Genomic DNA, 16,873 nt, shown 5'->3' on the forward strand with positions numbered 1-16,873 from the left:
CATTTAGTAGCAATTCTATTAGCATGAAGCCCCTCAGCCTGGGGCCAGGCCTGGCGGTCTCCCCCTTGGAGATCCTGACACCCCGGGGAGGGACTTGAGCCTGCTGTAGCAGCAGCGATGCCTTTTTCCAGCCACCACTGGACACTTCCCCCCGCCCCCAATGGGCACCTGCTGCAGTGAGCCTGGGCACACTGATGGGGGGCAGGGAGAAGAGGTGCAGGGTAGGATGCAGCCCAGGAGCTGGTCTGAGGCAGCCAGATGGGCACCAGTGCTGGGCACAGGCCCTGAAGTTGCCCTGCTAGTGGCTGGCTGTGTTGCCCCCCTCCCTTTAGGGATTAGGCTGCCATCTCCCCTCTGGGGTCAGTGATATGTCTCTAGCAGCCGCCTCTCCTTGCCAGCCCCCGTGAGCACCTTCTTGGGTCCTCGCTGCCCTTTTCAGCAGCAGTGCCCAGGGGCTGACCCCTCCCAGCCCAGCCCTGCCAAGCACCCTCCTTCCCCCTTGGTCTACCCCTTCATCAGTCTCCCCCCACCCACTTTGCCAGGCTGACTGGTGACAACACCTGAAGGAAGCTAACTTGGCCAGGAGTCTGGAGATGGACAGCAGCCACCTTCCCCAGCCAGGTCGTGCCCTGCACTAAGAGGGAGGTGGGTACTAGCTGTTGGCAGGCAAGACTAGACCCCCCCCCATCCCAGCCTTGAGCGGCTGCACCAGCTAGCCATGGCTTTCCCTGCTCGGAGTCTTGTGCCATCTGCTTTTCTGTCTCGACTCCTTTCCTCGCCCTCAGCTAGCACCCAGTTCAGGCTCATGCTGCTGCTACCGTGCAGCCGGCTGCCAGCTGCACCACGCCAACCGCTGCAGCCTCCCCTTCCTGGGCAGCACTCCCCCCCCGCCCCTAGAAAATCTGCAGCGAGGGCCATGCACAATGGTCCAGTGGCTGGAGCATGCAGTTGGACACAGGCTCTGCTCTAGACTCCAGGCATGAGCTGGCCCTGTCACTCATCCATACCAAGGGCAGTGGCACTGCAGAGAGATCTCCATGACTGGCACCAGCAGAATCCTGCTTGCATCAACTCCAGCCTCCTCTGAGCTTTTCAGGCCCAGCCCGGCTCCCGAACAAACACACAGGACCACGTGCACTGGTAACTCTCCATGAACCTTGTTTCACTTTCCTCGCAACAGCCTTCTGGAGAGCCCTCCACAGCCCTGAGATTCGGACCAACACCCCCAATCCCGGTGCAACCTGACAAATGCGAGAAGCAGAGAAGGACAAGCAGCAGCAGTACGGGCCAATCTAGCCAGCCCCAGAGCCTTGCTCAGGCCTCACAGGCACTTCCTGGGGCCTTCCCCTCAAGTGGCCGGCTGGTGGAGAGTCCCAGCGGCCGCCCAAGCAGAGCCGTTCAGACAGGAAGATGGAGAAGCGTTCCATCCACGCGGCCAGGGGCGCAGTCCAACCAGCAACGCCAGGAAGCCCCTGGCAGCGCTTCAGCCTGTCTTCTTCACCACGTGGATGAAGTAGCAGGGGGTGTAGGCCTGGCCGGGCTGGTAGGGCTGGAAGTCGCCCAGGACGCTGTGCTGGCACTGACCCTGGAAGGCGTTCTTCAGCAGCTCCGTGAAGGCCTCCAGGCGGTGAGGGTAGTAGGAGAGACGAAATTTGCTGGAACACAGGAGAGAGACTGCACTGAGGGGCTGGGGCAGGCGCCTGTGGGGGGCTCTGGGATGTGCCAGCCTGACCTTGCCATGCACCGGGGAGTCGGGCTAGCAGGGATGCAGCTAAGCCACCCAGGGCTAGTGCTTCTCTTCAGCCTGCAGGAGCCCCCAGCTGGGCAAAGCAGGACAGGCCCCTGCTGCGTGCACCCTGTGCCCAGACACCTCATGTGCATGTGGATTGGGGCCCACAAGCCACAGGTGCCAGTGCCAGCCAGCACATACCTCAGTTCCGGGGCTTCCTCTGGCTCCTGTGCCGGGACCTGCAGAGTGTAGTCCAGGGTCACCATGTGAGCTTTGTTGTTCACTAGCAGCACGGATGTGGTGATGTCCTTTGTCAGGTCACTCTGGGAGGGGCACAAGGCCAAGAGCTTCTGTTACCTCCTCCCCTCCCATGTGTCAGCCCCCAGGTCGGCGGGGGGAGGCTAACGCCACCCCAGCATGCTCGTTCTGGGAATTCTGGGATGGAGGCTGCCTGCCTGGAGCTGTGGTGATGCTCCAATCCCAACCCGGCCTGCTCTCCTGGTGTGGTCTGCACAACACCCACCCACGCTTCCGGTCGCGGCTACACCCAAGGGCGCACACGCAGCTGCTGCACTCTCCTTCCACAGCCTCTAGCTGGCCCTGCTTCAGCCTCAGCCCTGCAGCCTCTCCTCCGCTCTGTCCTCACCTGTGACTCCAGGCGATTCAGGCTCCCCCATTACCTCTCTAAGCCCTGTCCACTGTCAGCCAGAGCTGCTCCCTCCCACCACGCCAGCTGCGAGGATTCATGTCAGCAGGGCACCGGAGCCCACGGGCATGGCTGGGGGCTGCCAGAGCACATGTGTGTGGTGACGAGAGACCTCTGTCCCTACATCACTAAGTGCCAGTCAGTCCTGTCCCTATCCCACAATGGGGCACAACAAACCCCCAGTGACCTCCCCCTCCACCAGGCAGGCCTGGAGGGCAGTGACCTTGTAGTAGATGTTCTTGCCAGGTGGGGCGCAGCCCGTGGCCAGGATGTAGTCGTAGTTGCGATGGTCGATGACCATGAGACCACCCGGTCGCACCATGCTCGCAATGTTCTTAAGGGCCAGTTTATGGTCGCTCTGATCACCTAGGTGAAGGGGCGGGATTCAGCTACCCCTCTGCAATGCACCAGAGCCCATTCTCCACCCCAGCTGCCCATGGCCCCTCGGCATCTCGCTCTGCCCTGCAGTGGCGCTGACAGCAGTGGACATGCTGGGGTCTCCAGGGCCTTGCACGCCTCAGCTAAGCTAGTCTGCCTTCCCGAGAGCCCCATTTCCTGGCTGGGGCTAGGAGGGCCCTAGCACAACCCAAAGTGGCCATCCAGGAACGCCCTAGCAAAAGAGGGCCCCTGGAGCAGGTACAGCCAGCAGACCAGACCAGTGCCCTTGGGGCAGGGAGGAGAACTAGGGTATATGGGGCGGCTGGCGCGCGCTGCCCATATAAGGCTACTGCAGCACAAAGTTAGAGCAGCCCCAGAATCCAAGATGCTCCTAGGCGGAGCTGAGCAACCTTCTCTTCTCCCCCTCATTCCTGCACCACACAAGGAGTCAGGAGCCTGGTTGCATTCTGGACACAGACTGAGCATGGGCTGGGAAATGAAATCCTGCTGCCATCCCAGCGTGGGCTTGAGCAAGTCTCAGCAACCCCCCGCAGCAGTAAATGGGCCGGTGGGCCCACCTCACCTGGCCACCGCAGAGGCCGGGTGCTTCGGAAACGAGAGCCCTGCGCGCGCACCTGCCCCTGGCCCTCAGTGCTCTGGCTGCAGGGCTGGTCCCCGGAAGCAGCCTCTGTTCACCAGGCTCACCTTTGAAATCAGGCAGATGCGCAAAGGAGTTTCCCAGGCAGATGACAGCATCAAACCCGTCTCCCGGCTTCTGCAGGTCCTTGTCCAGAGTGAGCCAGTTGGCCTCCTCAATGACTGCACCACGAGAGCTGGTTTTACGCGCGCGCGCACACACACACACGCGTACACACACACACAGAGCCTTCCCTGGGCTGCGGGACCTTCCCTCCTCCACATAGATCCCCACTGCTCCTGCCTCAGAGACGGGGTTGGGGGCCAGTACCCACTGACACAGCAGCCCAGAGAGCACCCGTCCCCCCATACACCGCTGAACAGCTCCGGCTCCTGGCCAAAGACAACAGCCGCAGCACCCAGACACTCACTACCCTGGGGAGGTGGAATGGGCATTAGTCCCAGTTCAAAGCCAGCCAGGGAAGCGAGTGCTGCATGTGCGAGGGGGGAGAACGGGGGTGTGATATTGAAAACGTCTACTCAGTGACGTCAAGGGAAGAGGTGCACACAGCATGTTATACTTGCTGATGCTCCTGCGCCAGGGAAATGTCCCAGAGAGACAGGGCACCATGAGGGCGTTCTGTCTGGAAATGCAGCCTACAGCACCTGGGGACTGGACGTTGATCCCCTCGGGGTGAGGGAAGCCTGGCAGAGCCGACAGCAGACTAGTCAGGCATTTCAGTGCCAAGATGAGCGGCAGCAGGAGTCCAGGGCATTCTGGGCTCCCGCTAGAGGCACCACCCTCCTCACCAGGCCCAAGGGTGCTCATTGCCAGCCAGAGACAAACCAGGAAGGGTTCAGAGCCTGAGCAGCTCATTTCCGGGGGGCGGGGGGAACCAAAGGCATAAGTCGTATTGGGATAAAAGACAGGCCTTGGGGCCTCTCATCGCCTGTTCCCCACCCCAAAGCAGGCACACTGCCCCAGCCTGTGCCCCAGGGCGCTGTGCCTACCCCACTTGTCGAATGCCTCTTCCTTCCGCCGGTTCCATCGCTCCTTCAGGGCGTACTTGAGCATCTTGTCACTGGCGTCAACACTGGTCACGCTGAACCCGTCCTCCACCAGCATGATGGAGTCCACCCTGCCGAGGGCAGAGAGAGCGTGACACCCTGCAAGATGCAGGGGGAGTCACAGAGCAGGGTGCCCATGTGTGCGTGCCAGGGATGGAGTAGCTCATCAGGCTCCACAGGGGTAGGGGGTCCCCTCAGGCCCTGGGGGGCTGAACAGGGGTCTCACATACACAGAGTGGGGGGTTCCCCTCTGTCTCAGGGGTTCATACACACATGGGGTGGGGCTGTACAGGGGGTCACACACAAGGCAGGGCGTTCCACTCACACACAGGATGGAGGCTGTACACACACACATGGGGCAGTCCAGGGGTTCCTGCATGTGGGGGGGTTCCCACACACACCATGGGGATGTATGGGGGAGGGCACACACAGGGATGGGGCTGTATTGGGAATCACACACACACAGGATAGGGGGAGTTCCTGCAAACACAGTGGGGGGGAAGGGTCTGGGGTGGGGGTCACACCTACAGGGTAGGGGGGTGGTCACACACATGGCGGGGCTATACTGTGATCTCACCCACACCCACGGTGGGCGGATCCCCACTCTGTAGGGGACTCTCACGCTCAGAGGGATGGGGGGGTTCCACACATGGGGGTGGGCTGGATGAAGGATCTCATTCACAAGGGGTGTCTCAGACATGGCGGGGCTGTATGGGGATCTCATGCATGGGGGGTGTTTCAGACATGGGGGTGGTGTACGGGGATCTCACAGACGGGGATCTCAGACACAGGGGAGGGCTGTACAGGGATCTAACACACGGGGGGGTGTATGGGGCTCTCAGACATGGGGGGAGTGTACACGGCTCTCACAGATGGGGGGGATCTGACAGACGGGGTCTGTGACACACAAACACAGGGGGGGCTCTACGAGGTGTCACACACAAACACACACACATCGGGGGGGCTGTACAGGGTGTGTGACACCTGTCACGGAGTCACCAGGCGATGCTCTGGAACTGCTCCCCACAAAGCCAGTCAGGACTTTGGGGAGCCTCCTCTCCCTCGGAGCAGACTTGTTCAGGGCAAGAAGCTCCCACGGCTTCACCTCCTGGGTCTCTCCTTGGAGCATTCAGCATCCTCTGCCCCTCCGTGCGCTTCCCACAGCGAGCCCGCCCCAGCGGGGTCCTGGGGAAGCCACAGGGTCCTGCACCCCCACTTTGCAGTCAGATGTGACTCTCAGCCAGCCAGTAACACAGAGGTTTATGACAGGAACAGGGTCTAAAACAGAGCTTGTAGATACAGCGAACCGGACCCCTCAGCTGGGTCCATTCTGGGGGGCAGTGAGCCAGACCCCCAGGTCTGCCCTCCACTCCTCGTCCCCAGCCAGCTCCAGACTGCAACCCCCTCCAGCCCCTCCTCTCTGCTCAGCCCCTTTCCCGGGCCAGGAGGTCACCTGATCCCTTTGTCTCCAACACCTTCAGCTGGCACCTTTGCAGGGGAGGGGCCCAGGCCATCAGTTGCTAGGAGACAGAGTGCCAGGCATTTAGGTGCACTGGCCCCTTCCTCTGCAGCGATCACACACCCTTATCCCACCACCTAGATACTAAGAACTGAATAGTGGACACTGAGGCACCAACACAGTATTTAGAGAAAACATTAAGACCATTCCCAGTTCGTCACAACACCCACACCCACGCATGGTGGGGGCTGTTTGAGGATGTGACACACAAACATGGGGGGGGTCTACAAGGTGTCACACACAGACACACACATGGGGGGCTGTACGGGGTGTGTGACACCCACACCCACACATGGTGGGGGGCTGTATGGGGATGTGACACACAAACGCGGGCGGGAGGTGGCTCTACGAGGTGTCACACACACGGGGGGGCTGTACTGGGTCTGTGACACCCACACCCGGTGGGGGCTGTATGGGGATGGGCGCTGTACGAGATGTCTCACACACACGCGGGGGGGGCTGTACAGGGTGTGTGACACCCACACATGGTGGGGGCTGTTTGGGGAATGTGATACACAAACACGAGGGGGCTCTACAAGGTGTCTCACACACACACACGGGGAGGCTGTACAGGGTGTGTGACACCCACACCTGGTGGGGGCTGTATGGGGTTGTGACACACAGACACACACGGGAATGGGCACTGTACGAGGTGTCTCACACACGCGGGGGGGGTGTACAGGGTATGTGACAACCACACATGGTGGGAGCTGTTTGGGGATTGTGACACACAAACACGGGGGGCGGGCTCTACAGGGTGTCACACACACACACACACACGGGGAGGCTGTACAGGGTGTGTGACACCCACACCTGGTGGGGGCTGTATGGGGATGTGACACACAGACACACACGGAGGTGTCGGCTGTACGAGGTGTCTCACACACACACACACGGGGAGGCTGTACAGGGTGTGTGACACCCACACATGGTGGGGGCTGTTTGGGGAATGTGACACACAAACACGGGGGGCGGGCTCTACAGGGTGTCACACACACACACACACACGGGGAGGCTGTACAGGGTGTGTGACACCCACACCTGGTGGGGGCTGTATGGGGATGTGACACACAGACACACACGGGGGTGTCGGCTGTACGAGGTGTCTCACACACACACACACGGGGAGGCTGTACAGGGTGTGTGACACCCACACATGGTGGGGGCTGTTTGGGGAATGTGACACACAAACACGGGGGCAGGCTCTACAAGGTGTCACACACACACACGGGGAGGCTGTACAGGGTGTGTGACACCCACACATGGTGGGGGCTGTATGGGGATGTGACACACAGACACACACGGGGCTGGGGGCTGTACGAGGTGTCTCACACACACACACACACGGGGGTGGGCGCTGTACGAGGTGTCTCACAGACACACACACAAACACACGGGGGTGGGCGCTGTACGAGGTGTCTCACAGACACACACACAAACACACGGGGGTGGGCGCTGTACGAGGTGTCTCACAGACACACACACAAACACACGGGGGTGGGCGCTGTACGAGGTGTCTCACACACACACACACACACGGGCGTGGGCGCTGTACGAGGTATCTCACACACACACACGGGGAGGGTGTACAGGGTGTGTGACACCCACACCCGGTGGGAGCTCTATGGGGATGTGACACACACACACACATGGGGGTGGGGGCTGTACGAGGTGTCTCACACACACACACACACACAGAGACAGACACACACGGGGATGGGCGCTGTATGAGGTGTCACACACACACACACACAGACACACACGGGGCTCGGGGCTGTACGAGGTGTCACACACACACACAGACACACACAGGGGTGGGCGCTGTACGAGGTGTCTCTCACACACACACACACACACACGGGGCTGGGGGCTGTACGAGGTGTCACACACACACACACACACACACGGGGCTGTGGGCTGTACGAGGTGTCTCACACACACACAGACACACACGGGGGTGGGCGCTGTACGAGGTGTCACACACACACACAGACACACGGGGGTGGGCGCTGTACGAGGTGTCACACACACACGCGCACACACACACACGGGGGTGGGGGCTGTACGAGTTGTCACACACACACACACACACGGGGGTGGGGGCTGTACGAGGTGTCTCACATACACACACACACACACAGGGGTGGATGCTGTACGAGGTGTCACACACACACACACATACACACACGGGGGTGGGCGTTGTATGAGGTGTCTCACACACACACACACGGGGGTGGGCGCTGTACGAGGTGTCACACACACACACACACACACACGGGGGTGGGCGCTGTACGAGGTGTCTCACACACACACACACACACACACGGGGAGGCTGTACAGGGTGCGTGACACCCACACTCGGTGGGGGCTGTATGGGGATGTGACACACACACACACGGGGGTGGGGGCTGTACGAGGTGTCACACACACACACACACGGGGCTGGGGGCTGTACGAGGTGTCACACACACACACACGGGGAGGCTGTACAGGGTGTGTGACACCCACACTCGGTGGGGGCTGTATGGGGATGTGACACACACACACACACACGGGGGTGGGGGCTATACGAGGTGTGTCACACACACAAGGGGATGGGCGCTGTACGAGGTGTCACACACACACACACACACACAGGGCTGGGGGCTGTACGAGGTGTCTCACACACACACACACACACGGGGCTGGGGGCTGTACGAGGTGTGTCACACACACACACACACACGGGGATGGGCGCTGTACGAGGTGTCTCACACACACACACACACGGGGTGGGCGCTGTACGAGTTGTCTCACACACACGCACACATGGGGAGGCTGTACAGGGTGTGTGACACCCACACTAGGTGGGGGCTGTATGGGGATGTGACACACACACACACGGGGGTGGGGGCTGTACGAGGTGTCTCACACACACACACACACGGGGGGGTGGGGGCTGTACGAGGTGTCTCACACACACACACACACACGGGGGTGGGGGCTGTACGAGGCGTCTCACACACACAGACACACACACACGGGGGTGGGGGCTGTACAAGGTGTCTCACACACACAGACACACACACACGGGGGTGGGGGCTGTACGAGGTGTCTCACACACACAGACACACACACACGGGGGTGGGGGCTGTACGAGGTGTCTCACACACACACACACACACACACGGGGTGGGGGCTGTACGAGGTGTCTCACACACACACACACACACGGGAGTGGGTGCTGTACGAGGTGTCTCACACAGACACACACACACACGGGGGTGGGCGCTGTACGAGGTGTCACACACACACACACACACACGGGGGTGGGCGCTGTACGAGGTGTCACACACACACACACGGGGTGGGCGCTGTACGAGGTGTCTCACACACACACACACACGGGGGTGGGCGCTGTACGAGGTGTCGCACACGCACACACACACACACACACGGGGGTGGGCGCTGTACGAGGTGTCGCACACGCACACACACACACACACGGGGGTGGGCGCTGTACGAGGTGTCTCACACACACACACACACATGGGGGTGGGCGCTGTACGAGGTGTCTCACACACACACACACACACGGGGGTGGGCGCTGTACGAGGTGTCTCACACACACACACACACACGGGGGTGGGCGCTGTACGAGGTGTCACACACACACACACACACACACACACACACGGGGGTGGGGGCTGTACGAGGTGTCACACACACACACAGACACACACGGGGGTGGGGGCTGTACGAGGTGCCTCACACACACACACAGACACACACGGGGGTGGGGGCTGTACGAGGTGTCACACACACACACGGGGGTGGGGGCTGTACGAGGTGTCACACACACACACGGGGGTGGGGGCTGTACGAGGTGTCTCACACACACACACACACAGACACACACGGGGGTGGGGGCTGTACGAGGTGTCTCACACACACACACACACACACGGGGGTGGGGGCTGTACGAGGTGTCTCACACACACACACACACACACACACACGGGGTGGGGGCTGTACGAGGTGTCTCACACACACACACACACACACACACACACGGGGGTGGGCGCAGTACGAGGTGTCTCACACAGACACACACACACACACGGGGTGGGCGCTGTACGAGTTGTCTCACACACACACACACACGGGGGTGGGGGCTGTACGAGGTGTCTCACACACACACACACACGGGGGATGGGGGCTGTACGAGGTGTCTCACACACACACACACACACGGGGGTGGGGGCTGTACGAGGCGTCTCACACACACAGACACACACACACGGGGGTGGGGGCTGTACGAGGTGTCTCACACACACAGACACACACACACGGGGGTGGGGGCTGTACGAGGTGTCTCACACACACACACACACACACACGGGGTGGGGGCTGTACGAGGTGTCTCACACACACACACACGGGAGTGGGTGCTGTACGAGGTGTCTCACACAGACACACACACACACGGGTGGGCGCTGTACGAGGTGTCACACACACACACGGGGGTGGGCGCTGTACGAGGTGTCACACACACACACACGGGGTGGGCGCTGTATGAGGTGTCTCACACACACACACACACGGGGGTGGGCGCTGTATGAGGTGTCGCACACGCACACACACACACACACACGGGGGTGGGCGCTGTACGAGGTGTCGCACACGCACACACACACACACATGGGGGTGGGCGCTGTACGAGGTGTCTCACACACACACACACACACACGGGGGTGGGCGCTGTACAAGGTGTCTCACACACACACACACACACGGGGGTGGGCGCTGTACGAGGTGTCGCACACGCACACACACACACACACACGGGGGTGGGCGCTGTACGAGGTGTCACACACACACACACACACACGGGGCTGGGGGCTGTACGAGGTGTCACACACACACACAGGGCTGGGGGTTGTACGAGGTGTCACACACACACACACACAGGGCTGGGGGCTGTACGAGGTGTCTCTCACACACACACACACACACACACACACACACACACACACACACGGGGGTGGGCGCTGTACGAGGTGTCGCACACGCACACACACACACACGGGGGTGGGCGCTGTACGAGGTGTCGCACACGCACACACACACACACACGGGGGTGGGCGCTGTACGAGGTGTCTCACACACACACACACGGGGGTGGGCGCTGTACGAGGTGTCTCACACACACACACACGGGGGTGGGGGCTGTACGAGGTGTCTCACACACACACACACACACGGGGGTGGGCGCTGAACGAGGTGTCTCACACACACACACACACACGGGGGTGGGCGCTGTACGAGGTGTCGCACACGCACACACACACACACACACACGGGGGTGGGCGCTGTACGAGGTGTCACACACACACACACACACACACGGGGGTGGGCGCTGTACGAGGTGTCTCTCACACACACACACACACGGGGGTGGGCGCTGTACGAGGTGTCGCACACACACACACACACACACACACACGGGGGTGGGCGCTGTACGAGGTGTCACACACACACACACACACACACAGGGCTGGGGGCTGTACGAGGTGTCACACACACACACACACACACAGGGCTGGGGGCTGTACGAGGTGTCTCTCTCACACACACACACACACACGGGGGTGGGCGCTGTACGAGGTGTCGCACACACACACACACACGGGGGTGGGCGCTGTACGAGGTGTCACACACACACACACACGGCGGTGGGGGCTGTACGAGGTGTCACACACACACACACACACACACACACACGGCGGTGGGCGCTGTACGAGGTCTCACACACACACACACACACACACACACACGGGTGGAGGCTGTACGAGGTGTCACACACACACACACACACACACGGGTGGGGGCTGTACGAGGTGTCTCACACACACACACACACACACGGGTGGGCGCTGTACGAGGTGTCTCACACACACACACACACACGGGGGTGGGGGCTGTACGAGGTGTCTCTCACACACACACACACACGGGGGTGGGCGCTGTACGAGGTGTCACACACACACACACACACAGACAGACACACACGGGGGTGGGCGCTGTACGAGGTGTCTCACACACACACACACGGGGGTGGGCGCTGAGGTGTCTCACACACACACACACACACACACACACACACACACACGGGGGTGTCTCACACACACACACACACACACACACACACACACGGGGGTGGGCGCTGTACGAGGTGTCTCACACAGACACACACACGGGGGTGGGGGCTGTACGAGGTGTCACACACACACACACACACACGGGGGTGGGGGCTGTACGAGGTGTCACACACACACACACACACACGGGGGTGGGCGCTGTACGAGGTGTCACACACACACACACACGGGGGTGGGCGCTGTACGAGGTGTCACACACACACACACACACACACACGGCGGTGGGGGCTGTACGAGGTGTCACACACACACACACACACACACACGGGGGTGGGGGCTGTACGAGGTGTCACACACACACACAGACACACACGGGGGTGGGGGCTGTACGAGGTGCCTCACACACACACACGGGGGTGGGGGCTGTACGAGGTGTCACACACACACACGGGGGTGGGGGCTGTACGAGGTGTCACACACACACACGGGGGTGGGGGCTGTACGAGGTGTCACACACACACACGGGGGTGGGCGCTGTACGAGGTGTCTCACACACACACACACACGGGGGGGGGGCTGTACGAGGTGTCTCACACACACACACACACACACGGGGGTGGGGGCTGTACGAGGTGTCTCACACACACACACACACACACACACGGGGTGGGGGCTGTACGAGGTGTCTCACACACACACACACACACACACGGGGGTGGGCGCTGTACGAGGTGTCTCACACAGACACACACACGGGGGTGGGGGCTGTACGAGGTGTCACACACACACACGGGTGGGCGCTGTACGAGATGTCACACACACACACACACGGGGGTGGGCGCTGTACGAGGTGTCACACACACACACACACACACACACACACACGGGTGGGCGCTGTACGAGGTGTCACACACACACACACACACACACACACACACACGGGGGTGGGGGCTGTACGAGGTGTCTCACACACACACACACACACACACACACACGGGGTGGGGGCTGTACGAGGTGTCTCACACACACACACACACACACACACACACACACACGGGGGTGGGCGCTGTACGAGGTGTCTCACACAGACACACACACGGGGGTGGGCGCTGTACGAGGTGTCACACACACACACACACACACACACACACACACACACACACACGGGTGGGCGCTGTACGAGGTGTCACACACACACACACACACACACACACACACACACACACACACACACGGGTGGGCGCTGTACGAGGTCTCACACACACACACACCGCCCCCAGCGAGTGGACGGGCCGCGCCCCGCGCCCGCTCACCCGGTGCCGCAGGCCACGTCCAGCACGGCGCGGCAGCGGTGGCGGCGGAGCAGCGCCAGGAGCCAGCTGCGGTACTCGGCCGTGCGGCCCCGCGTGTCCCCGATGTAGAGCTGCCAGACCCGCGCCGCCCGCCCGTCCGCGTACTGGTCCGGCAGCCCCTCGGCCGCCACCCCCAGCGAGCGCGTCCGGTAGATGCTGTCCACCATCCCGCCGCGATCTGCCGCCTGCCCCGCCCGCGGCAGCCTGCCCACCCCCGGCCCGCTCCGCCCCCCGGCCGGCCCCGGACTGCACCGCCCCCGCCGCAGCCGGGCCTGCCCACCCCCTGCCCGCTCCGCCCCCCAGCCGGCCCCCGGACTGCACCGCCCCCGCTGCAGCCGGGCCTGCCCACCCCCCCTGCAGCCTGCCCACCCCCGGCCCGCCCCCAGGCTGGCCCCGGGACTGCACCGCCCCCGCTGCAGCCTGCGCACCCCCGGCCCGCCCCCAGACTGCACCGCCCCCGCTGCAGCCGGGCCTGCCCACCCCCGGCCCGCCCCCTGACTGCACCGCCCCCGCTGCAGCCGGGCCTGCCCACTCCCGGCCCGCTCCGCCCCCCGGACTGCACCGCCCCCGCTGCAGCCCGGCCTGCCCGCCCGCAGGCCCGCCCCCAGGTCGGCCCCCTGACTGCACCACCCCCGCTGCAGCCTGCGCACCCCCGGCCCGCCCCCAGGCGCGCTCCGCCCCCCGGCCGGCCCCCGGACTGCACCACCCCCGCTGCAGCCTGCGCACCCCCGGCCCGCCCCCAGGCCCGCTCCGCCCCCCGGCCGGCCCCTGGACTGCACCGCCCCCGCTGCAGCCTGCGCACCCCCGGCCCGCCCCCAGGCCTGCTCCGGCCCCCAGCCGGCCCCGGACTGCACCGCCCGGTGCCTGGGCCCGCCCCCCTCCTCGGCCTGCACCGCCCCTGGACCGCCCCGCCCCGACGCCGTCCTGGGGCGAGCCCGCAGGTAGCTGCCCGGAGGGCCCCTCCCCATAGATTTCCCCTCCCTCGGCCCTGCTGGAGGAGGCTCTGCAGCGGGCTGCTTCGTTCCCCAGGGGAAGAGAAGCCACAGGTGTCCTGCTCATGGCAGGGGGGGCTGCTGCACTGCCTGGGTTGAAGCAGTTTCCATCATACACCGGGGTTGCAGTTTGATTCAAGGGCTCTCAGTCCCCTCCTACAATTTTTTTCCAGCAGGCTGGTCCTACTTGGGGTAACTGCCCCAACAGGCTGCGTTCATGGTCAGGCCAGAGGGGTGCTCAGCCTCTGCTGGTCCGAGAGCCCCCTCTCTCTCTCTCTCCTGGCCAGGTGTCTCCAGCCGGCTGCCTATTCTGCGGTGGCCCAGAGGGCCTAACCCGGACAGCCCTGGCATTCTGCTTGGGCTGTGTGGGGTAGGAGCAGAGTAATTGTCTGCAATTACACTTACTCCTTACCACACAGCTCTCGCTAAGGAAGCACCTATTCTCCAGCAGAAAGCTTTACACAGACAACCTATGAAAAAACAAGCCAAGAGACCCCACACACTGTAACAGACTTACCAGACCCCACCCCAACTCCAACAAGGGCTCAGATAAGAGTCAGTCCTTCAAACCCCACCTGGTTTTTCCCTGGAGTTACAAGTTTACAACAGTCTTAGCTCAGAACAAGCTCCCCTTGGATAGTTCAGCCTCTCCTTTATCCAGCTTAGGCCTTGGATCTTGAGAGTGGGAGAGCAGATGATCAGCAGACAGTGGACCCCCTCCTCAGGGCATGGCTCCAAAGGGCTGGGTTTTTGTATAACTGCAGTCAGAAATTTGCACCGATTCCCCAGGAAAATCACTTGATACTGTCCCAAAAGTCTCCTTGGCTTGTATGTATGACCATTCTTGTCTGACTCATTGTTCAGTACTGTCCTTTGAAGTTCATAACACTTCCCAGGGTTCACATCCCATCTTCTCCCCCTTGAGAGAAGTTACATCCAACCCCAGCCCACCAGAATACACAAGCCATTCATTTCATACAATGCATCCCCAACACACTTAAACTTAATAAGATTTCCCCAGGATCTGGCAGGAAATTGCCATTGCTATGGCACCAACTACCAGCAAAAGACCATGTTCAGACTCTGACCATCCCTAGATAGGACCTAGAGGCTACTCTAACTTGGGCTAGTTTGCTGTGGTCCTCCAGGGATCCTTCCCCCACTGGGGTAACTGGAGCACAGCACATACCATCCAGACAGGGCCTATTCCACCAGTTTCCCCGAATCGGGCCCCACGCCCAATGAGAATCCCTTCCCTGGCTACAGGCACCTTTTTAATTTTTACTCACCTGGTGGCATTCCGGGTCTTCGGTGGCACTTTGGCGGCGAGTCCTTCGCTTGCTCTGGGTCTTTGGCAGCACTTCGGCGGCAGGTCCTTCAGTGCTGCCGAAGACCTGGAGCGAGTGAAGGACCTGCCGCCGAAGTGCCGCTGAAGACTCGGAGCACCGCCCGGTGAGTTCAAGCCCCATGTTTTTTTTACATGTCATCCCTGCCAGGGCCCTGTCGAAACTGTTCAAATTGGGCCCCGCACTTCCTAAAGCTGGCCCTGCATCCAGACCCCCCAAGGACTGCAGAGGGAGCTGTAGGAGCTGGCTGGGCCAGGTCTACTCACTGGAAAGTCCCCTCCTGCAGCAACCTGTGTGGAAATTGGAGGATGGAGCACAGGTTGTAGGAAGGAAGAATTTGGAGGTAGCAAAGGAAGTCAGTCTGTGTGCAGATGGCTGGAATGCTGGCTGCAGTGCAGATGCAGCATCTCTGTAAATAGTTCTCTTAATAAAAAAAGCCAGTTTAGTTTTTTAAGCACGGAGTCCTTTTGCGTTACTACCCAGCACACGGGATAGGAAACACCACCCCAACCACCCAGTATGGGAATCCCCAGCAAGACAACTGCAGGTCGTTTCTTCTGTCTTTGTGATGCTCAAGGAGTGCAGAGGGAATGGGACAGAGCAGAGAACCTGCCTCAGAGTGCGGATTGTGGGCTCCAGATCTTTTTTAACAACATATTTGGCCCTCAGGCTGCAAAGATTAGACACACCTGTGCTGAGCTTTTGCACTCAGATAATGGGTTTGTGGAACTCAATGCCACAAGTTATGTATTCACATAAATGTATGTCCTTTGCCAGTTTGCACGCGTTGTCTTTCAGTTCCAGACTGGCCCTTTGCTCCTGTGTTAGAGACAAGGTGTATGAATGCCTGGCTACCTTCTCTATCTCACTCATTCATATGTGCCTCCTACGCACCTCCTCTCTCAGAGAGATTCTTGTGTAAAGAGGGTGGTGGTCTGGGAGCTGCTCATGAGATACGTAGGCACACAGCTTTTCTCTCTTCCCTACCCAGTGCTCCCTCATTCCGC

At 61.3% G+C, this 16,873-nt stretch overlaps 1 protein-coding gene across 1 annotated transcript; it reads right to left on the reverse strand.

The window, feature by feature from the left end:
- Positions 1-1,137: 1,137 nt before the first annotated feature.
- GNMT (glycine N-methyltransferase) lies at positions 1,138-13,729 on the reverse strand. Its single transcript, XM_030558198.1, has 6 exons — positions 13,490-13,729; positions 4,461-4,588; positions 3,519-3,632; positions 2,659-2,801; positions 1,931-2,052; positions 1,138-1,655 (listed from the first exon to the last, which is right to left on the reverse strand). The coding sequence occupies exons 1-6, from the start codon at positions 13,693-13,695 to the stop codon at positions 1,484-1,486; spliced, it is 885 nt and encodes a 294-aa protein (XP_030414058.1). The 5' UTR covers positions 13,696-13,729; the 3' UTR covers positions 1,138-1,483.
- Between the last annotated feature and the right edge of the window lie 3,144 nt (positions 13,730-16,873).

Source organism: Gopherus evgoodei, chromosome 3 (assembly GCF_007399415.2).
Source record: "Gopherus evgoodei ecotype Sinaloan lineage chromosome 3, rGopEvg1_v1.p, whole genome shotgun sequence".
Lineage (NCBI taxonomy): Eukaryota > Metazoa > Chordata > Testudines > Testudinidae > Gopherus > Gopherus evgoodei.